The sequence below is a fragment of the Balaenoptera acutorostrata genome, chromosome 9 (genome assembly GCF_949987535.1).
Source record: "Balaenoptera acutorostrata chromosome 9, mBalAcu1.1, whole genome shotgun sequence".
Taxonomy (NCBI): Eukaryota; Metazoa; Chordata; class Mammalia; order Artiodactyla; family Balaenopteridae; genus Balaenoptera; species Balaenoptera acutorostrata.
Genome location: NC_080072.1, coordinates 5,584,554 through 5,600,120, shown reverse-complemented (window position 1 = coordinate 5,600,120; position 15,567 = coordinate 5,584,554). Strand labels below are relative to the sequence as shown.

Sequence of the window (15,567 nt, the reverse complement as noted above, 5' to 3'; positions counted from 1 at the left end):
CAGGGGATGGGGAAGGGGGAGGGAGAGGTAGTTAGGGGATACCCATAGCGTCTAGAGCTAAGGATAAACCGCCACACTGACCAGGCCTCTGGGTTGACCTTTGGCGAGGGGCCTGCCAGGGGCACCTACACCAGGACCCAAACCCAAGGGTGGAATTACAACGAGGGCCACACCCAACCAGATAACCCTCCTCCAGCCTGGAGACCCTGAATTCTGTCCATTTGAGCTCATATCTAGCCTCCCCTGTCCAACTGGAATGCACACCCAGACAGCTTCCAAAAATCAGAACTCATCCAAGGCCTGGTCTGGCCCAGTTCACACTCCCAGAGTCCCATCCAACAAGAATCCATCCCCAAATCTAAACTCACAGACTAGGTTTGGTGTGTTCATTATTGTAGTGTCACCAAACACAAGTTCGTGTGTCTGACGCACAGCACAAGCCCATAATTACGGGTGGATCAGTGAGACTCAAACCCTTTCCGGCAGGAATCTGGCAACAAAGCCCAGCAGTGAGCTGAGCACGGAGCAGTAAATGCTGACTTGCGGGTCCTCGAGCGGGAGGCACGTTAGAGACCGTGATGCAGCAGCCGGCTCCCTTTCAGAGGCGAACAGAGATATACTCGACCCGCCTCTCGCCACCACCCAACCTGGCAGCGTAGGGCTCCAACGGGGCTGGGAATTGCATTTACACTCACACCTGCATGCACTTGGACTCTGCCCCGTCCAAAGTCAAAGTCGCCCTAGAACCAAAATGGTCGGCTTCCAGGAGGCCCTTGTCCTGTGCCGCCCCGGGGGAAGCTGTGCTGGGAAGACTGAGGGGCCCGCGGAAGAAGGTTCGGCGGGCTTTAGCACCCCTGCACTCAGGAACTACCATTCCCGAGATGCCTTGTGACGGACGCCAACTTTTCTCGCCTCCGGCTCGCGGGAGGGGCAGCCTCTTGCGTCATCGGTGCGCGAGGCCGCCGTCGCGGAGTGATGACGTAAGGCCCGGGCCGGCCTGTCAGTCAGAGCGCGGCTGGGTAAGCGCCTGGGGGCCCGCGGGGCCGGCGCAGCCATGGCGGCGGTGTTTGACCTGGACCTGGAGACGGAGGAAGGCAGCGAGGGCGAGGGCGAGCCAGAGTTCAGCCCCGCGGTGAGTGGTCCGCCCGGGCGCGGCTCGATCCCGGCTCGATCCCGGCTCGATTCCATCATCCAAGCGATGGGATGGCCCGTGCGCCCGCCGCCACCCCCCTGCCCCCAGAGTGGGCTCCTCTCCTGCAGACCCCGGTCTAAGATCCCGGCCACTATTAGGCTCTGACCCTACCTTCACCCCCACCTGTCTTGCAGGCCCCCAGCCCTTCCCCTGCGTCTCCCTTTCCTGCCCTCGCCTCTCCTCCCCAGTCCTGGTCCATCGCCTGCCAGCTCCCGTTCCTCACCTTCTGCACGCCTGGGCCAAGCAGTCCAGCTTGCGGGGAGGGAGCCTGGCACCTCCCTTGCCTCTTACCCCTCGGTTTCTCACAGGACGTGTGTCCCCTTGCCGAGTTGAGGGCGGCTGGCCTGGAGTGAGTGAGGGTCGTGTTGGGGAAGGAGGGAATGGGCTGGGGAAGGGGACCTGAGGAGCACTGGAGCTTGCGCCCGTTAACTTCTTGTGTCCACAGGCCTGTGGGACGCTATGAGGAGGTGGAGCTGACTGAGAGCAGTGTGAACCCGGGCCCTGAGCGCATCGGGCCCCACTGCTTTGAGCTGCTGCGTGTGCTGGGCAAGGGGAACTATGGCAAGGTACCGGCCCTCCTCCTTCCTCACTGGCCTCACAGCCTCAGTCTTGCTGCACCAAAGGGTCTCAAAACAAATTAGACTTATAGAGACTTCTGTGGCGGTCCAGTGCTTCCAATGCAGGGGGCGGGGATTCGATCCCTGGTCGGGGAACTAAGATCGCACATGCCGCGCTGCCAAAAAGTTAAAAGAAAAAAAAGTTCGACTTGTAAATCCTCTTAGAATCGGACTTGAAATCTTTACCGCCCCACTCTTGGGTGGGCCTCTTGGTCCCAGTGCCAGAGCTTCAGGGTAGGGCTTTTTGAAGATAGGATATGGAGAGGGAGATTGATCCTGTCTCCCCTGCCCTGCAGGTGTTCCAGGTGCGAAAGGTGCAGGGCACCAATGTGGGCAGAATATATGCCATGAAAGTCCTGAGGAAGGTGAGTCATTCGTTCAGCCGACAGATCCTCACCCAGTGGCTGCCATTCCCAATGTACTCCACCGGCCTTTGGGAGACAGCAGTGAACGTGGTGGAGGAGATGGTCACTATCTTGGGCACTTAATTGTTTATTGTCAGTAGCAATTATATTGTTTTGCAGTAATTCTCAACCATGGGCAGTATTGCCTCCCAGGCAACGTCTGGCAATGTTGGCAATGTCGGTGTACATTTCTGAGTCACGAGTAGAGAGGGGCTGCCACAGGCATCCAGTGGGTCGAGCCCAGGGATTCTGCTAAAGGTCTTACAATGCAAAAGACAGCCCCCCACAGCAAAGAATTATCTGCCCCAAATGTCATGAGTGCGGAGGCGAGAAACACCATGCTACTAGGATAAACCAGTCCCTGGAAAGGATGGTTGCTGATAGCCAAAGAATTATGGAGAAATACAATGGGGTGATAGAGAATGGCTGGAGGGACTGAGGGAGTCCTGGGGGCCCACCTTCTAACCGATCCCTGCCTCTGCAGGCCAAAATTGTGCGCAACGCCAAGGACACGGCGCACACGCGGGCTGAGCGGAACATTCTAGAGTCAGTGAAGCACCCCTTCATTGTGGAACTGGCCTATGCCTTCCAGACTGGCGGCAAACTCTACCTCATCCTGGAGTGCCTCAGTGGTATGAGTGCGGGCCCATCCGGGGTGTGGGCAAGGCCAGGGAACCAGCACAGGGAGCTCTGGGGGGAGCTGGGAGAGATGTGGTATGTAGAATGGCCAGGGGGGCCCCACCTCATCCATCCCTCTGTCCGTTTGTTCATTCATTCATTCATTCATTCATTCAGCAAACGTCTGTCCAGTGCCTCTTGTATCCCTCACCGGTGTTGGGGGTGGATGGGAATGGTGGGAGTATCTGTATAGATATCCAGACGGTTGTTTTGTCCATTTCCAGTAGCCCTTCATGTCCTGGTCCTCTCTCCTGTGTGCCCTGCATCCAGTCAGATCCCAATCCAGGTGGTTCATTCTCTGCAGTGTCCTCTATCCTCTCTACTCTCTTGGGTGGAGGGGAGGTGTCACAGTTGTTTCTTAACTGGCCTCGAAGCCTCCAGCTCACCCTCTTCCTAGTGTCTCCTCCACCAACTTCCAGGGTCATCGTCTCAGAGCACGGGATTGCCCCCAGCACTCCTACTCAGAATTCCATGGCTCCCTGCAACTGCCCGGATCAAGCCTGGCCCCCTTGGCCTGGTGTCCCCTACTCGCCACGAAGCGATCCGGGCCTGCTTTTCCCACTGACCCCATCTGTCCCGATGAGCCCTGGGAGCTTCATTTCCTGCGCTCCATCTCTGCATCCCCTTTAAGTCTCACCGCTGCCAGGGACTTTCTCTGTCCCCTCACATTGGGGTTAATTGTGTCCTCCTGTCTCCTCTGTGAAGTTTTTTGGGTTAGGCTCTCAGAGCCGTTGCCTCAGTCTGGCATATTGGAGCAGCTGTGTGCGTGTCTGTCTCCCCATTAGACTGAGCGTCCTGCGGGCAGTGGCTGGGTCTCTTCATCTCTGTCCCCAGCTTCACCCAGCACAGGGCCAGGCACCGAGTAGGCGTCGGTAGACGTTTGCTGAATTGAATTGAGTCCCCACGGCAGCTCTGGGAGGCAGGTAGGGCGGGAATTACGAGCCCCACTCTCCCCGAGAAGAAACCAAGGCTCGGCGAGCAGAAGAGCTTGGTCCCAGCACACAGCTGCTGACATGTTTGTGTCGCAGGCGGCGAGCTCTTCACACATCTGGAGCGAGAGGGCATCTTCCTGGAAGACACGGCCTGGTGGGTGTTACCTCCAGCCTCTCTCCTGAGGGGGTCCAGGGACCCCTCCCCGCCAGGGCCTGGCTCCACCGCCCCCCCCCCCCACCCCCCGCCCTTGCCTTCACCCTGTTCTGTCTCTGCAGTTTCTACCTGTCAGAGATCACACTGGCCCTGGGCCATCTCCACTCCCAAGGCATCATCTACCGGGATCTCAAACCTGAGAACATCATGCTCAACAGCCAGGGTGCGCATGTGTGGGGAGGGCTGAGCCCTGTGGGGTGGCCTGGGGTCCTGACCAACCCACCCTAACATTCTTCCTCAGGTCACATCAAACTGACGGACTTCGGCCTCTGCAAGGAGTCGATTCACGAGGGTGCCGTCACCCACACCTTCTGCGGCACCATTGAGTACATGTAAGCGGCAGCCGGCTGGGCCCAGGGGTCGGGCGGACAGCCAGGCAGGGCTCGGCCTGACTGATGGTTCCACCTGGCCCCCAGGGCCCCTGAGATTCTGGTGCGCAGTGGCCACAATCGGGCGGTGGACTGGTGGAGCTTGGGGGCCCTGATGTACGACATGCTCACTGGATCGGCAAGTCCAGCCTCCTCGGGAGGGTGGGCATGGGGGTGGGAGGAGGGCCCCCTCCCGGGGCAGGGGCGGGCCCAGTGGGAGGCCTGCAAGGCTCCTCTCACCCTCTGCCTTCTCCAGCCACCCTTCACTGCAGAAAACCGGAAGAAAACCATGGACAAGATCATCAGAGGGAAGCTGGAGCTGCCTGCCTACCTCACCCCGGATGCCCGGGACCTCGTCAAGAAGGTGGGCTCCCTCCTGCCCTTGGTCCGGCCCCCGTCTCTTCTCCCAGGCCCCACATGGGCTCCTGAGTCTCCCTGGGCCAGGGCTGCTGGAGCTCCCCTCTCCCCTTCCCCCACCTGTACGATGTGCCTTTGGGATGAGGAGCACCGGCTGCGAGGTGTGAGACGTCAGCTCTGCCGCAGACCGGCTGCCGACCGTGGACAGGTCCCTAGTCCGAGTCCTCATCAGCGAGACCTGCGCCACGCACTGGCCGCTCTCCTCAAAAAGTCGGTCACTGGGGATCAAAGTGGTAGGCGAGGCACCCCACCCAGGTTGTGAGTTGGATCCCCACGAATGTGCCCTGGGGTGATGCCAGCAAAGGCTTTGTGGAGAAGGGGCCATGGCACCAAACCTTGAAAATCCTGAGGGTGTCAGTAGGTGGAGACCACACTCCAGGGCCCCCACCGCGAGCCACGACCCCTTTCTCACCTTTCCCCACCTCCTGGGGCCACTCGGAAACAATTGGTACCTCTGCCTGAGACCCTCACCCCCTGCCCTTGTCCTGCAGTTTCTGAAGCGGAATCCCAGCCAACGTATCGGGGGTGGCCCCGGGGACGCCGCTGATGTGCAGGTGGGTCTGGGACTATTACGAGGGGCAGGGCTGAGACCCCAAGGGTGTCTGGGTGCAGGGGGCAGGGCTCTAGGGCAGGGAGAGTCTCTGAGGGAGCCACGGAGGGTGAAACGTTGGCACGTTTGGGGGCACTCTGCCCACAGAGGCACCCCTTCTTCCGGCACGTTAATTGGGACGACCTCCTGGCCCGCCGCGTGGACCCCCCTTTCCGGCCCTCCCTGGTGAGTGGAGGTCCCACTGGCCTGCGGGCGGGTGGAGGGCCCTGTCCTGGACACCCCTGACTCTTCCCCCGGGGTGCCCACAGCAGTCGGAGGAGGACGTGAGCCAGTTTGACTCCCACTTCACGAGGCAGACGCCGGTGGACAGTCCAGACGACACGGCCCTCAGTGAGAGCGCCAACCAGGCCTTCCTGGTGAGGTCTGGGGGCCTGAGGGTTAGGGGGACACGGGCAGGGGCGTGGCCAAGGAGCGGTGGACCCTGAGCATCGCCTGGCCCCGCCTCTGCCCCCTAGGGCTTCACGTACGTGGCGCCCTCCGTCCTGGACAGCATCAAGGAGGGCTTCTCCTTCCAGCCCAAGCTGCGCTCCCCCAGGCGCCTCAACAGCAGCCCCTGGACCCCCATCAGGTACCGTGGGGTGGGGGCCCGTTCTAGCTTTGGCTCTGCCGTCAACCCCAGGGCTGCCTTGGCCGTCTCTGAACCAGCTTCAGCCTCTGTTTCTCTGTCTACCATGGGGACTTCTATGGCAGGGGCTGCCTGGGTGGGCACTTGACTGCATCCTGGCCCCGTGCCAGTAAATGCTGACTCTGCCTTGGTTTCCCCTGCAGCCCCCTGAAGTTCTCGCCCTTTGAGGGATTCCGGCCCAGCCCCGGCCCACCAGAGCCCCCGGAGCCCCCTCTACCCCCTCTCCTGCTGCCGCTGCTGCCACCACCACCACCCTCGAGCACTGCCCCCCTCCCCATCCGACCCCCCTCAGGGACCAAGAAGTCCAAGAAAGGCCGTGGGCGCCCCGGGCGCTAAGAGGGTGGGTGGAGATGAGGGCAGCGGGACCCCGGGCCAGTTCCAGAGACCTGGGGCTGTGCCTAGGGGTACAGGAGCGAGTGTGCGTGAGTGTGTCTCTGCTGGGGGTGGCCATGCCCCTGAATCATGAACACGAAGGACTGCAGACTACGGCTGCCAGTCGAGGGGGGCTGCCCCCCTGGCCTCCCGCAGTTGAGCTGTGCCCTTGGATTATTAAAGTATTCAATCATGGCACTGACCTGGCTTCTCCTTTGGCCTTCTGGGGCAGGGGCAGGTGGGTTCGTGCCGGGAGGAATCCCTGCTAAGGGATGGGAGGGGCTGTGACAGGACCACAGAACGGCGGGGCCGGAGGGGTTTTATTTCAGATGGCTGCCCAGTGCCCCTGGGGACGGATGGCCTTCCTGGAGGGGCCAGGGATACACAGACTTGGGGACTAGAACTCGTGGCAGGGAGCAACTGTCTGAGGCTCTCCAAGCGGGGGTGTGGGTGACACGAGCCCAGGGCAGGCTGTGTCCAGCCATGGCAGCTCGGGAAGCAGAGGCGCAGTGACCGGGATGGGGCACCAGGGCTGGCTCCTACAGTGCGGTGACGTGGAGGCCCTGGCCCCCAGATGCCCTAGTGCTGTCGTCCCAGGCCGCGCTGCCAGCGAAGGCGTGCAGGTCACTCAGCAGGGCCTCGGTGCTGCCCCTTGAGCCCACCGGCCCCTGGGAGCCGAGGCCCAGGCCCCCTTCGGCGTCCTCGTCATAGGCTTCCTCGGCCGGCTCCGGGGCCTGCTGTGGGCTGGGCTCCTCTCCACGCTGTGCCCCTTCCTGGGGTTCACGCTCCCCGTGGCCACCACCCAGGTCGTAGTCATCTTCCGCGTCCTGCTCGTCCTCCTGCCGCTCCGGGTCCTCCTCTGGCGACCCCAGCTCAGCCCGGAGCCAGCGGCCTGGCGGGCTGGCCCAGAGCAGGCGGCGAGTGCGGCCCCACAGCGCGGCGCCCAGGCGGGCCGGGTGGTAGTAGCCCCCCGAGTCCCGGCTCAGGCGGCGCCAGGCCAGCGCCAGGCCAGCGGCCAGCAGCAGCAGCAGCAGCAGCAGCAGGACAACAGTGACCGAGGAGCTGGAGCCCGGGCTGTCCTTGGCACCGCTGCCTGAGCCCAGGACCCCTGGCAGGGCCAGCAGTGCCCAGAGCCCTAGGATGCAGGGCAGGTCCTGTGGGGAGACAGGAAGGGGCTCAGTGCCTGGGGTTGGTTGCCTCTTGGGTAAGACGGGGACAGTCAAGCAGAAAAACCCAAGTCCTTAGGCAGTAAGGCCTCTCCTGGCTCTGTGATGTCCACCAGCGATGCGTCCTCCTCCCTCTCGCCTCCCTCTCTCCCACTGTACCGCATAAGCCGGCTCCTGCCTGGGGCCTGTGCACCGGCTGTTCCTTCTGTCTGGAATGCTCCATCCCCCCCGAGAGCCACAGGGCTCCCTGCTCACCCTGGCTCAAGGCACCTCAGCGCGGCCTAAGCTGGCCTGGATTACTACCCTGACATTCATCCCCGCAGCCCAGCCCTGCTTTACCCTCCTACCCCCTCCCCGACACAGGAGATAACTCTGCCTGTTTAGTACGCTTATTCTTTTATCTTCCCCCCAGGAAGACGGGGATCTTTTTGCCTTAAGCACCTAAACAATTTCTAGCGCAGAGTAGGTGCTCAAGAAATATCTGTAAAGACTCTGCCCCCGGGAGGAGGGGATGGAAGGGAAGGAAGGCACCTGCAAGGCTGGTGTTGGAGCTGGCTCTTCCTGAGGCCCAGGATGGGGGGACCGAGCCCGAGGCAACTGCGTAGCCTCCATTTGGCCAGGTCCCAGGATGGGGGTCACTGAGACCCCTCTACCTCCCTCCCAGCCACGGGGACTGCCCCAGCTGCAGCATTTCCTGCAGCATTTCCGTTCAACTCTCCGTCCCTGGGGCCTCGGGCCTCGCAGGGCCAGGGGCTGGGGGAGGCGGGTGCAGCTGCCAGAGGAAGCCTGCGGTTGGAACAAGGCAGGTGGGGGGGTGTGCAGGGGGAGGGGTGCCGAGATGCAAGCAAGCCTTCCCCCACCCCACACTGTCTGCCCAGGCTCCAGGGATGCGAGTAGAGGCTGTGCCGAGCCCCAGCTCCCGAGCAGAGTAGGTAAGAGTCCGCCTGGGGGTCTTGAAGGGGGTCGGGCACGGAGTGGGGCACTGGGGGGCCACCCCCTGAATCTTGAGGGAGGCCCAGGTCTGACGTGAGGTGAGAGGAAGGCCCAGCCTCTGCCCCCTGCCCGGCTGCTCCTGCCCCTGGGCCCGCGGGGGTCCTTCCTTAGCTCCCGGGGCCTAGACATTCCAGCCCTGACCTCCTGTGGCCCCCACCCCAAGGACCCAGCAGGCTCCACGCTCACCATCGGTCTGCTGGCCTCCCAGCGCCGGGCGCCCACCTCCAGCCCTGGCCGTGTGGAGCTAGAAATGAGCTTGCGCTCTCGACGCACCTGGGGTTAACTCGGCGCTTCCGCTTCCTGCCCACAACACCCCGCTCAGCCCTCCCTGCGACAGGACCCTCGTCGCCACCCCCACCCCTCTCAGAACCACCTTGATCCACACCAGATCCTCACCGGCCTCTCCCCGGGCCAGGCTGGAGCTATGGGGGGCGGGGCGGGGGATGCTCACGGTCCCCCAGACCTTTCCCACATTTACTTATTTATTTATTATTATTATTTTTTAAAATAATTCTTTATTTATTTATTTTTGCCTGTGTTGGGTCTTCGTTTCTGTGCGAGGGCTTTCTCCAGTTGCGGCGAGAGGGGGCCACTCTTCATCGCGGTGCGCGGGCCTCTCACCGTTCCGGCCTCTCTTGTTGCGGAGCACAGGCTCCAGACACGCAGGCTCAGTAGTTGTGGCTCACGGGCCTAGTTGCTCCGCGGCATGTGGGATCTTCCCAGACCAGGGCTCGAACCCGTGTCCCCTGCATTGGCAGGTGGATTCTTAACCACTGCGCCACCAGGGAAGCCCTGTCCCACATTTATGATCCATGGGGGCGCCCTATGTCCCCAGGGGTCCAGACTTCCTTTCCCAGTCCCACCCTTGCAGCAGAAGGGCAAACCTGGCTTTTAGAAAGAGAATTTTATTTGGAATGAAAATATAGAGCCCATCCCTCCTGCTTCCTCAGGGGAGGGAGCAGGGGGGCTGGGTGGGGGTGAGGGAGATGGTCCCTCAGAGTAGAAGCTCTCCTGGGTACAAAAATCCTCCCCAGTAATAATGACCAAAGCCAGGCAGTGGCTCCAGCCGAGGCCCACGGGATGGGTCAGGGTGCGGACTGGTCCCTGAACCTGCCCCAGAAACCGCCAGCGGGGGCAGGGGCAGCCAGCGGAGTCCGTGTGACCTGCCAGCGGAGGCTGAGTGAGAAAGGGGTGGGAGGAGGAGGTGAATGGGGGGTGGCGTCCACTGGGCCTGAGGTCTAGGCGTCTCCATTTTCCATGCGGCCGAGCTGCTCCTCCAGGCGGCAGATGCGTTCCCCCTGCTCCTTGACCAGCGCTCTCAGGGCTCGCAGCTCCTGCATCACCTCCTCCAGCTTCCCAGCCTCCTGCAGGGACATGAGCGGGGGGCAGGGGTTTCGGAGCTGCAGCCCTCCCCAAATCTACTATCAGGCAGAGGGGCCTGAGGCCCAGAGAGGGGCAGTGAGTGGTTCAGGCAGGCACAGCAGACCTGGGCAACACCTGGGCTTCCCAACACCACCCTGAGCTGAGGGGCACCTACCCGGGCTCCGGCAAGGCTGCCGCCAGGGGCGGCAATACTGGTGAAGGCAGCAGGCGTGGAGGCCCCCGGGCGGGGGGAGCCAGGGGCCGCGGTGGGCCGGCTGTCTGATAACACGTTGCGCCGGTTGACCTTCAGGTCCCGCTGTTTGCTGGGCACGTAGGCTTCCCGCAGGGAGATGAGGATGGGGTTGGCATCCCGCCCGCTCACCCACTCCTCTGCCTCCAGGGCCGCCTCAGGCCCAGCCGTGTCGGGGTACAGATCATCCTGGAAGAGGTCCGACTGGGCGGGGGGGAGGTCTGGGTCAGCTGGGGCCCACCTGCAGGGTCCTCTCGTCTGGACCCTGAGTGGCCACCTCCTCAAAACTCTCCTGGCCTCCAGGCTTGTACCCTGTCAACCCATCTTCCCATGGCCTGACCCCTAGTGACCTTTCTAAAGCTCAAATCTGTTCTTTCACTTCCCTCTGGACACCACCAACAGCTCCCTCTGAAGATTCCCCCCACCTTCCCAAGCAGGGGCCAGCTACGTGGCTTTGTGGGACGCTGGGAGCCATGTCTGTGCCCTGTGGACAGTTAGTTCCTGGGGCTGGCCCCGTCAAACTCGTCCTCAGCTCTGCTCCCTGGACGTGCCTGGCACGCTACCCTGTGCCCTCAGTAAACGCTGGCTGGAGAGAAATGAAGCACGTTCAAGGCTCTCAGCTGGGGCGCAGAGGCCGAGCCACATGTGGCCGAATCCCCACCTCACGGGAGCCTCCACTGCAGCCAGACTCCCCGCTCCTCTTTCCAGTCCCACCTCTGTGCCTTCGCCTGGCTTACTACCCACCCCTCATTGGAGGCCCTGCCGCAGCCATGCTGTTAGTCCTGCCTTGCCTCCTACAGGGAGACCTCCAAGGCTGCCCAGTATCTGTCTCCTGCGGCTCATGCAGAGCAAGGCCTCAGTTCACCCTGTGTCTCACCCCTGCCTGCCCCTGGCTGGGCACGCTGGCATCTATCCAGCCCACTGACTACACCCACACTCGGCCATGTCCCATTCACAAGCCTCACCTTGGTCACCCCTGTGTGGTCTGTCTGCTAGAAAGGGAGTGGGTGGGTGGACAGGGAACCAGGTGGCCTTACCTTTCGTGGCACAGTCATGACAATGGGCTCACACTTGCGCTCATGCAGTTTGTAGAACCTGGGAAAGGGCAGGGAGGGAGGACCCATGGGTGGAACCTGCCCCCTACCAGCTCTCCCAGCTCCCTCTGCCCTCCCCTTCCAGTCCTTACCCTGGCCCCTCCCACGGGCTGACCCCTGACCCCGGGGCCCCTCTGGGCCGGTTCCTGCTCCTGAGCAGCCCCCTACATCCACCTTCTTACCGGGCAATCTCGCACTTGCTGACCTCCAAGCCCCTCTTGGGCATGCTGCCCATGCCCCTCTGGGGCTCTTTGCTGGTGAACGTGTTCAGGAAGTGGATGTAGGGGGGCTCGTCTGTGATCTCAAAGTACCGGATGCTGGAGTCACCCTGCAGGGCGGGAGGGGGCAGGGGTCAGCACCCGGGCCTGCCTGTCTCTTCCCTGTCCCCACCAGCCCTGCCCAGCCCTACCTTGCCGCAGACGTAGACCACGCTGGTGTCAGGGTCGTAGAAGGGCAACAGAGCCCCGTTGCTAGAGTCCAGCTCCTGCAGGGCCATGGGCTCCCCGAAGTCTTCCTGGCACATGGGTTGAGGGGCAGTCAGGCCAGGTCAGAACCTCCCCTCTCCCCTCACTGTCCTAACCCTTCACTGAGACTGGCCCCAGCTAGCCTCACAAGCCGGCTGGCACTGCCCCGAACACTGTCACCCTTTGCCCACATGGTGTAGCCCCGCCAGGCCCTCCTGGCTCCCCTCTCTCCACTCCCACGATCCCATTGTCCCCGCCTACTCCAGGCCTTCAGACTACCCCCAGGCCACCGAGCAAGTACTGAGAAAGTCCCCACCACGTGGGAGCCAGGGGTGCCGGGCAGCACTAGCTGCTGTCTCAGAGGGGCCCCTGGAGGTCACTAGACAGAAGGTTAAGCCTGTGGGACAGAGCACTTCATAGGAAAGGCTGGAAGCCTCCCTGGAGAAGGGGACTTCTGCACTGGGCCTCGAAGGACAGCCGAGTGGAAACAGACAAGCAAAGGAGGGAAGGGCCTTTCAGGGGGCAAGAACACTGTGGGCAGACACGGAGGCAGGTGGAGGCGGTGGGGGAGGCCAGAGAGCAGGGGGCAGGGAGAGGAGAGGCTGGCAGGGCTCCAGGTCCTGGGTGCCTCAGGTGCCAGGCTGAGAACCTGGGAATGACAGGCCTCTCCAGGTGACCCCCGCCCTCCTCGCCCAGGGTGGAGACCGTCTTGAGGTTGCCCGCTCGGGCCGGCCGGGCCACTCACCGGGTCCCAGAGCGCCAGCTGCCGCTCGCTCATGCGGCTGAAGCCCGTGGTGAACACCTTGCCGTCCGCCAGGAAGATGGCCCGCATGGGCCGGGCCCCCTCGTGAGCCTTCTCCCGCTCCTGCCGGGGAGATGGAGCGGTCAGTGTGGAGCCCCAAGAGAGCCCCTCGGCCAGTCTGCGGCCATCCTCACCCTCCAGGGCCACGTACCGCCACCAGAGTTCCCCGGCGGGGGTCAATGATGCGCACGCTCTTGTCCTTGCACGCGGTGCAGAAGAGACTGCCGTTGCGGTTCCAGCTGACGTTGTAGACGAGGTCGGGGTGCAGGCTGTCCAGGCGGTACAGCTCCTCCGCCGTGCCCACGTTCCAGATGAGCACCACGTTGTCGCAGCCTGCCGGGCAGGGTGCCGTCAGCTCTGACCACCCCCCTGGGACCCGACCCAGCACTCGACCTCTGTGGGCCTCAGCCTTCCTGGGTGTCAGACGGGCCTGGGAGAGGGTGTGGGATGCTGCGGAGCTGTGCGCATCGAGGGGCAGGGCGGGGGCGGCGGTGCAGACCTGCGCTGAGCAGCACGTTGCGGGCCGTCGGGTGCCAGGTGATGATGCCCACTCGCTTGGTGTGCCCCTCTAGCGCCACCACGGGCTCTGTCAGCGGGGAGACCAGCCCGTTCTCCGGGATCTGCCACACCTGGGGAGGGGAGGGGTGGGGAGGGCAGCTGAGGCCCCTGCTTGGCCCCGCTGCCAGGAGCCTTGAGCCACATCTGCGACCCCCGCCCCATCACAGCCCCACGCCTCACCATGACCGTGCAGTCCTCCGAGCCGCTGGCGATGACTTCGTCATTGTGGGGACACCAGTCAATGTCCAGGACAGGTCCTGTGTGTCCGCACACTGTCGGGTAGGCCTTGTCAATGCGGCCGGTCTGCAGGCATGAGGGGGGCAGTCAAGGGGGACCCAAGATGCCAAGGCTCCATCCCTCCCAGAACTTCAGCCCTCCCCTCTGTGGACGAGGAATGACGCGGTTGGCCGGGCCCACAGGTGGCCCAGATGTGACTCTCACCCTGCCTCCTCCTGACCCACCTCTTCCTCACAGGTGTCACCAGGTGAGCAGGAGATGTTTGTTGCCTCTGACCCTGACTCCATGGCAATAAAAAACAGACTTTCTCTATCTGGGCTAACACCTCCCAGGCAGTAAATGTGGATTACGACACCTGCCCGGCAGTGTGGGGGTGGGCAAATTATGGGTTGTGAAGTGCGCAGAGAGACCTGGCAGATGCGACTAAGCTGGCTCCAGTGTCCTCCCAGCCCCGCTGGGGCCCACCTTGCTTAGCGGGAGCACCAGGAAGGCGCCTCCACCGCTGGCCTCCACAATCACTGCCAGGAACTTGGGGTTGACGGCGCAGAAGGTGCTGTCCCAGGTGACACGGGACACTCGAATGTCCTCATAGCACTGGTCATTCTTGACAGGCTGCCCGAACACATGTCGGAATTTGCTCTGCCGAACCACTTTGCGGAACATGACTGCAGGATTGAGAAGCATAGGTCAGCCTCTGCCCATCCCAACAACCCCCAAGCCTCCCAGGGCTGCACGAAGGCAGTGGGCAGGATGCAACAGGGCGCCTGGGCCTTATCACCTGCCTGGCTCTCGGTTTCCCAAGTTACAGGATAGGGTCACAGGGCAGACCTGGCTGCCTCTCCCCAAGGCGGGATCTGAAGGCAGAAGTGCACTGACCTCCTGCACAACCACTGCTGAGTCCTGAGGGGCTCTGCTGGACGCTACCCAGGGCCTCTCCCCGGCCTCTGGTATGCGTGTGGGGGAGGGGGGAGGTGCCCGAGCCAGTGCAAGCTTAGCTGCTTGGTGGGTCCTAGTCAGTTCCCAGCAGGCTCCTTCCTGCCCAGGATTTGGAAGCAGGGTGATGGGGAGGACAGACAGAGGAGGCCGGAATGATCTCCGTTGTGCGTCCGCGCTAGGTCACAGTTCTGGGTCCCACGGAATGTGCAGTGCCTGCAGGAATGTGCAGGGAGCCCCAAGCCGGTCCAGGGGGCCTGGCAGGACTGGGCGGGGGTCGGGACGCCGCTCCCAGCCACAGAGCATCCCAGAGCGCCCTCAGAGCGGGGTCCAAGGTGAAGCAGGAGCCCAACTTCAAGGATCCCGGTCTGGCAGGGGAGACGCTGAGCGGCCAGGGGGAGTTGGGACTGAGGGTGGGGCGCCGCGGAGGGGAAGGGCTCCTCGGACTCGCGACCCCCACCCCAGCCCCCTGCGGCTCTGCCCCCGAAGTCCTGCCCAACCCCCCGCCTGCGCCCCCAGCCCCGGCCCGTCGCGCTCACCAGGGACGCCGGGAGGCTGCAGCACTGTCCTCGGGTGGCTCCGTATCCCAGTCTCTGGGAAGCAGGAAGCGGGAATCAGGAAGTGACAGAGGAGAGAGGGGCGGGGGGCAGGGGCGGGGCGGGGGCTCAAGGGGGCGGGGCCGAGGTCAAGCGCGGAGGGGCGGGGCGGGAGGCTGTGAGCTGTTGCCTGGCAGGCCGGAGCCTGAGGAGTGCGCGGGCCGGGGCCTCAGGGGGCGCGGGGGCGGGGCCTGGGCGGGGCCTGAGAGAGCTCCGCCCCACAGCCCCCTGTCCCTCTGGGGCAAAGGGGCAGGGGCAGGGGCCGGGATTGGGGTGGGGCCGTAGTGCGGCAGCCTGGCGGCAGACCCGGACCCCTTCCCCATCTTGCTCCTCCTGTCGGCGTCCTCAGGAGTCGCCAGGGTTGGGTGGAGCCCACCCTCCCAATCCCCCACCTCAATGCATACTTCCCGGTCGAGTCCACCTCGACTCTGAAATATAGTAAGTACTCGGACAGGCGATATAGTCACGTGCCTCAAGTTACAAAGGTATGTGCTCTTGGTACAATGTAAATAAAACAGTGGTGTTTTAGGGGGCGAGTGGAAGACCCCGCCCTCTCATTCTCCCCGGTGAACACCTTTGGGTCCTGCCTGGCCTCCTTATTAGAAAGAGAAATAGGGCCATGACCTCCAGACCCCTCAAACCTTCCTTTCTTTCCTCAACCATCTCCCACCGAGGCCTGGAGG

The 15,567-nt window shown here is 63.1% G+C and overlaps 3 protein-coding genes across 13 annotated transcripts; 1 reads left to right on the top strand and 2 right to left on the bottom strand.

The window, feature by feature from the left end:
- The first annotated feature begins 35 nt into the window (after window positions 1-35).
- On the top strand, window positions 36-6,624 carry RPS6KB2 (ribosomal protein S6 kinase B2). 9 transcript variants are annotated; one of them, XM_007171064.3, is made up of 15 exons: window positions 945-1,132; window positions 1,501-1,541; window positions 1,638-1,758; window positions 2,106-2,174; window positions 2,698-2,845; window positions 3,920-3,977; window positions 4,100-4,200; window positions 4,279-4,369; window positions 4,454-4,544; window positions 4,662-4,769; window positions 5,314-5,376; window positions 5,520-5,597; window positions 5,681-5,788; window positions 5,888-6,000; window positions 6,201-6,624. In XM_007171064.3, the coding sequence occupies exons 1-15, from the start codon at window positions 1,055-1,057 to the stop codon at window positions 6,391-6,393; spliced, it is 1,461 nt and encodes a 486-aa protein (XP_007171126.2). In that variant the 5' UTR covers window positions 945-1,054; the 3' UTR covers window positions 6,394-6,624. The 9 variants fall into 9 exon arrangements, 6 of the variants coding, with proteins under 6 accessions (XP_057408213.1, XP_057408212.1, XP_007171125.2 ...); XM_057552230.1 differs by lacking the exon at window positions 1,501-1,541 and having other exon boundaries at window positions 42-1,132; window positions 5,681-5,793; window positions 6,201-6,338; XM_057552228.1 differs by lacking the exon at window positions 1,501-1,541 and having other exon boundaries at window positions 43-1,132; window positions 5,684-5,788.
- Window positions 6,625-6,752: 128 nt separating this feature from the next.
- PTPRCAP (protein tyrosine phosphatase receptor type C associated protein) lies at window positions 6,753-8,821 on the bottom strand. Its single transcript, XM_057553518.1, has 2 exons — window positions 8,775-8,821; window positions 6,753-7,583 (listed from the first exon to the last, which is right to left on the bottom strand). The coding sequence occupies exons 1-2, from the start codon at window positions 8,775-8,777 to the stop codon at window positions 6,969-6,971; spliced, it is 618 nt and encodes a 205-aa protein (XP_057409501.1). The 5' UTR covers window positions 8,778-8,821; the 3' UTR covers window positions 6,753-6,968.
- A 656-nt stretch (window positions 8,822-9,477) lies between these two features.
- On the bottom strand, window positions 9,478-14,933 carry CORO1B (coronin 1B). Of its 3 annotated transcripts, none has more exons than XM_057553901.1 (12): window positions 14,828-14,890; window positions 14,232-14,390; window positions 13,821-14,020; window positions 13,299-13,421; window positions 13,060-13,189; window positions 12,712-12,893; window positions 12,504-12,623; window positions 11,704-11,808; window positions 11,477-11,622; window positions 11,238-11,295; window positions 10,126-10,404; window positions 9,478-9,952 (listed from the first exon to the last, which is right to left on the bottom strand). In XM_057553901.1, exons 3-12 carry the CDS (start codon window positions 14,016-14,018, stop codon window positions 9,827-9,829), a joined length of 1,467 nt encoding a protein of 488 aa, XP_057409884.1. In that variant the 5' UTR covers window positions 14,019-14,020; window positions 14,232-14,390; window positions 14,828-14,890; the 3' UTR covers window positions 9,478-9,826. The 3 variants fall into 3 exon arrangements, with proteins under 3 accessions (XP_057409884.1, XP_057409886.1, XP_057409885.1); XM_057553903.1 differs by having other exon boundaries at window positions 14,232-14,504; window positions 14,828-14,886; XM_057553902.1 differs by lacking the exon at window positions 14,232-14,390 and having other exon boundaries at window positions 14,828-14,933.
- Window positions 14,934-15,567: the final 634 nt, after the last annotated feature.

Excerpts from the sequence above, each read along its gene's own strand:
- CORO1B (XM_057553902.1), bottom strand. The coding sequence starts at position 14,018 with ATGTTCCGCAAAGTGGTTCGGCAGAGCAAATTCCGACATGTGTTCGGG. Across the intron at positions 13,422-13,820 it reads TGGTGCTCCCGCTAAGCAAG|ACCGGCCGCATTGACAAGGC; the intron begins GTGGGCCCCAGC and ends TCATGCCTGCAG. Across the intron at positions 12,624-12,711 it reads GCCGGGGAACTCTGGTGGCG|GAGCGGGAGAAGGCTCACGA; the intron begins GTACGTGGCCCT and ends TCTCCCCGGCAG.
- RPS6KB2 (XM_007171062.3), top strand. The coding sequence starts at position 702 with ATGCACTTGGACTCTGCCCCGTCCAAAGTCAAAGTCGCCCTAGAACCA. Across the intron at positions 4,545-4,661 it reads ACGACATGCTCACTGGATCG|CCACCCTTCACTGCAGAAAA; the intron begins GCAAGTCCAGCC and ends TGCCTTCTCCAG. Across the intron at positions 5,598-5,680 it reads CCCCTTTCCGGCCCTCCCTG|CAGTCGGAGGAGGACGTGAG; the intron begins GTGAGTGGAGGT and ends GGGTGCCCACAG.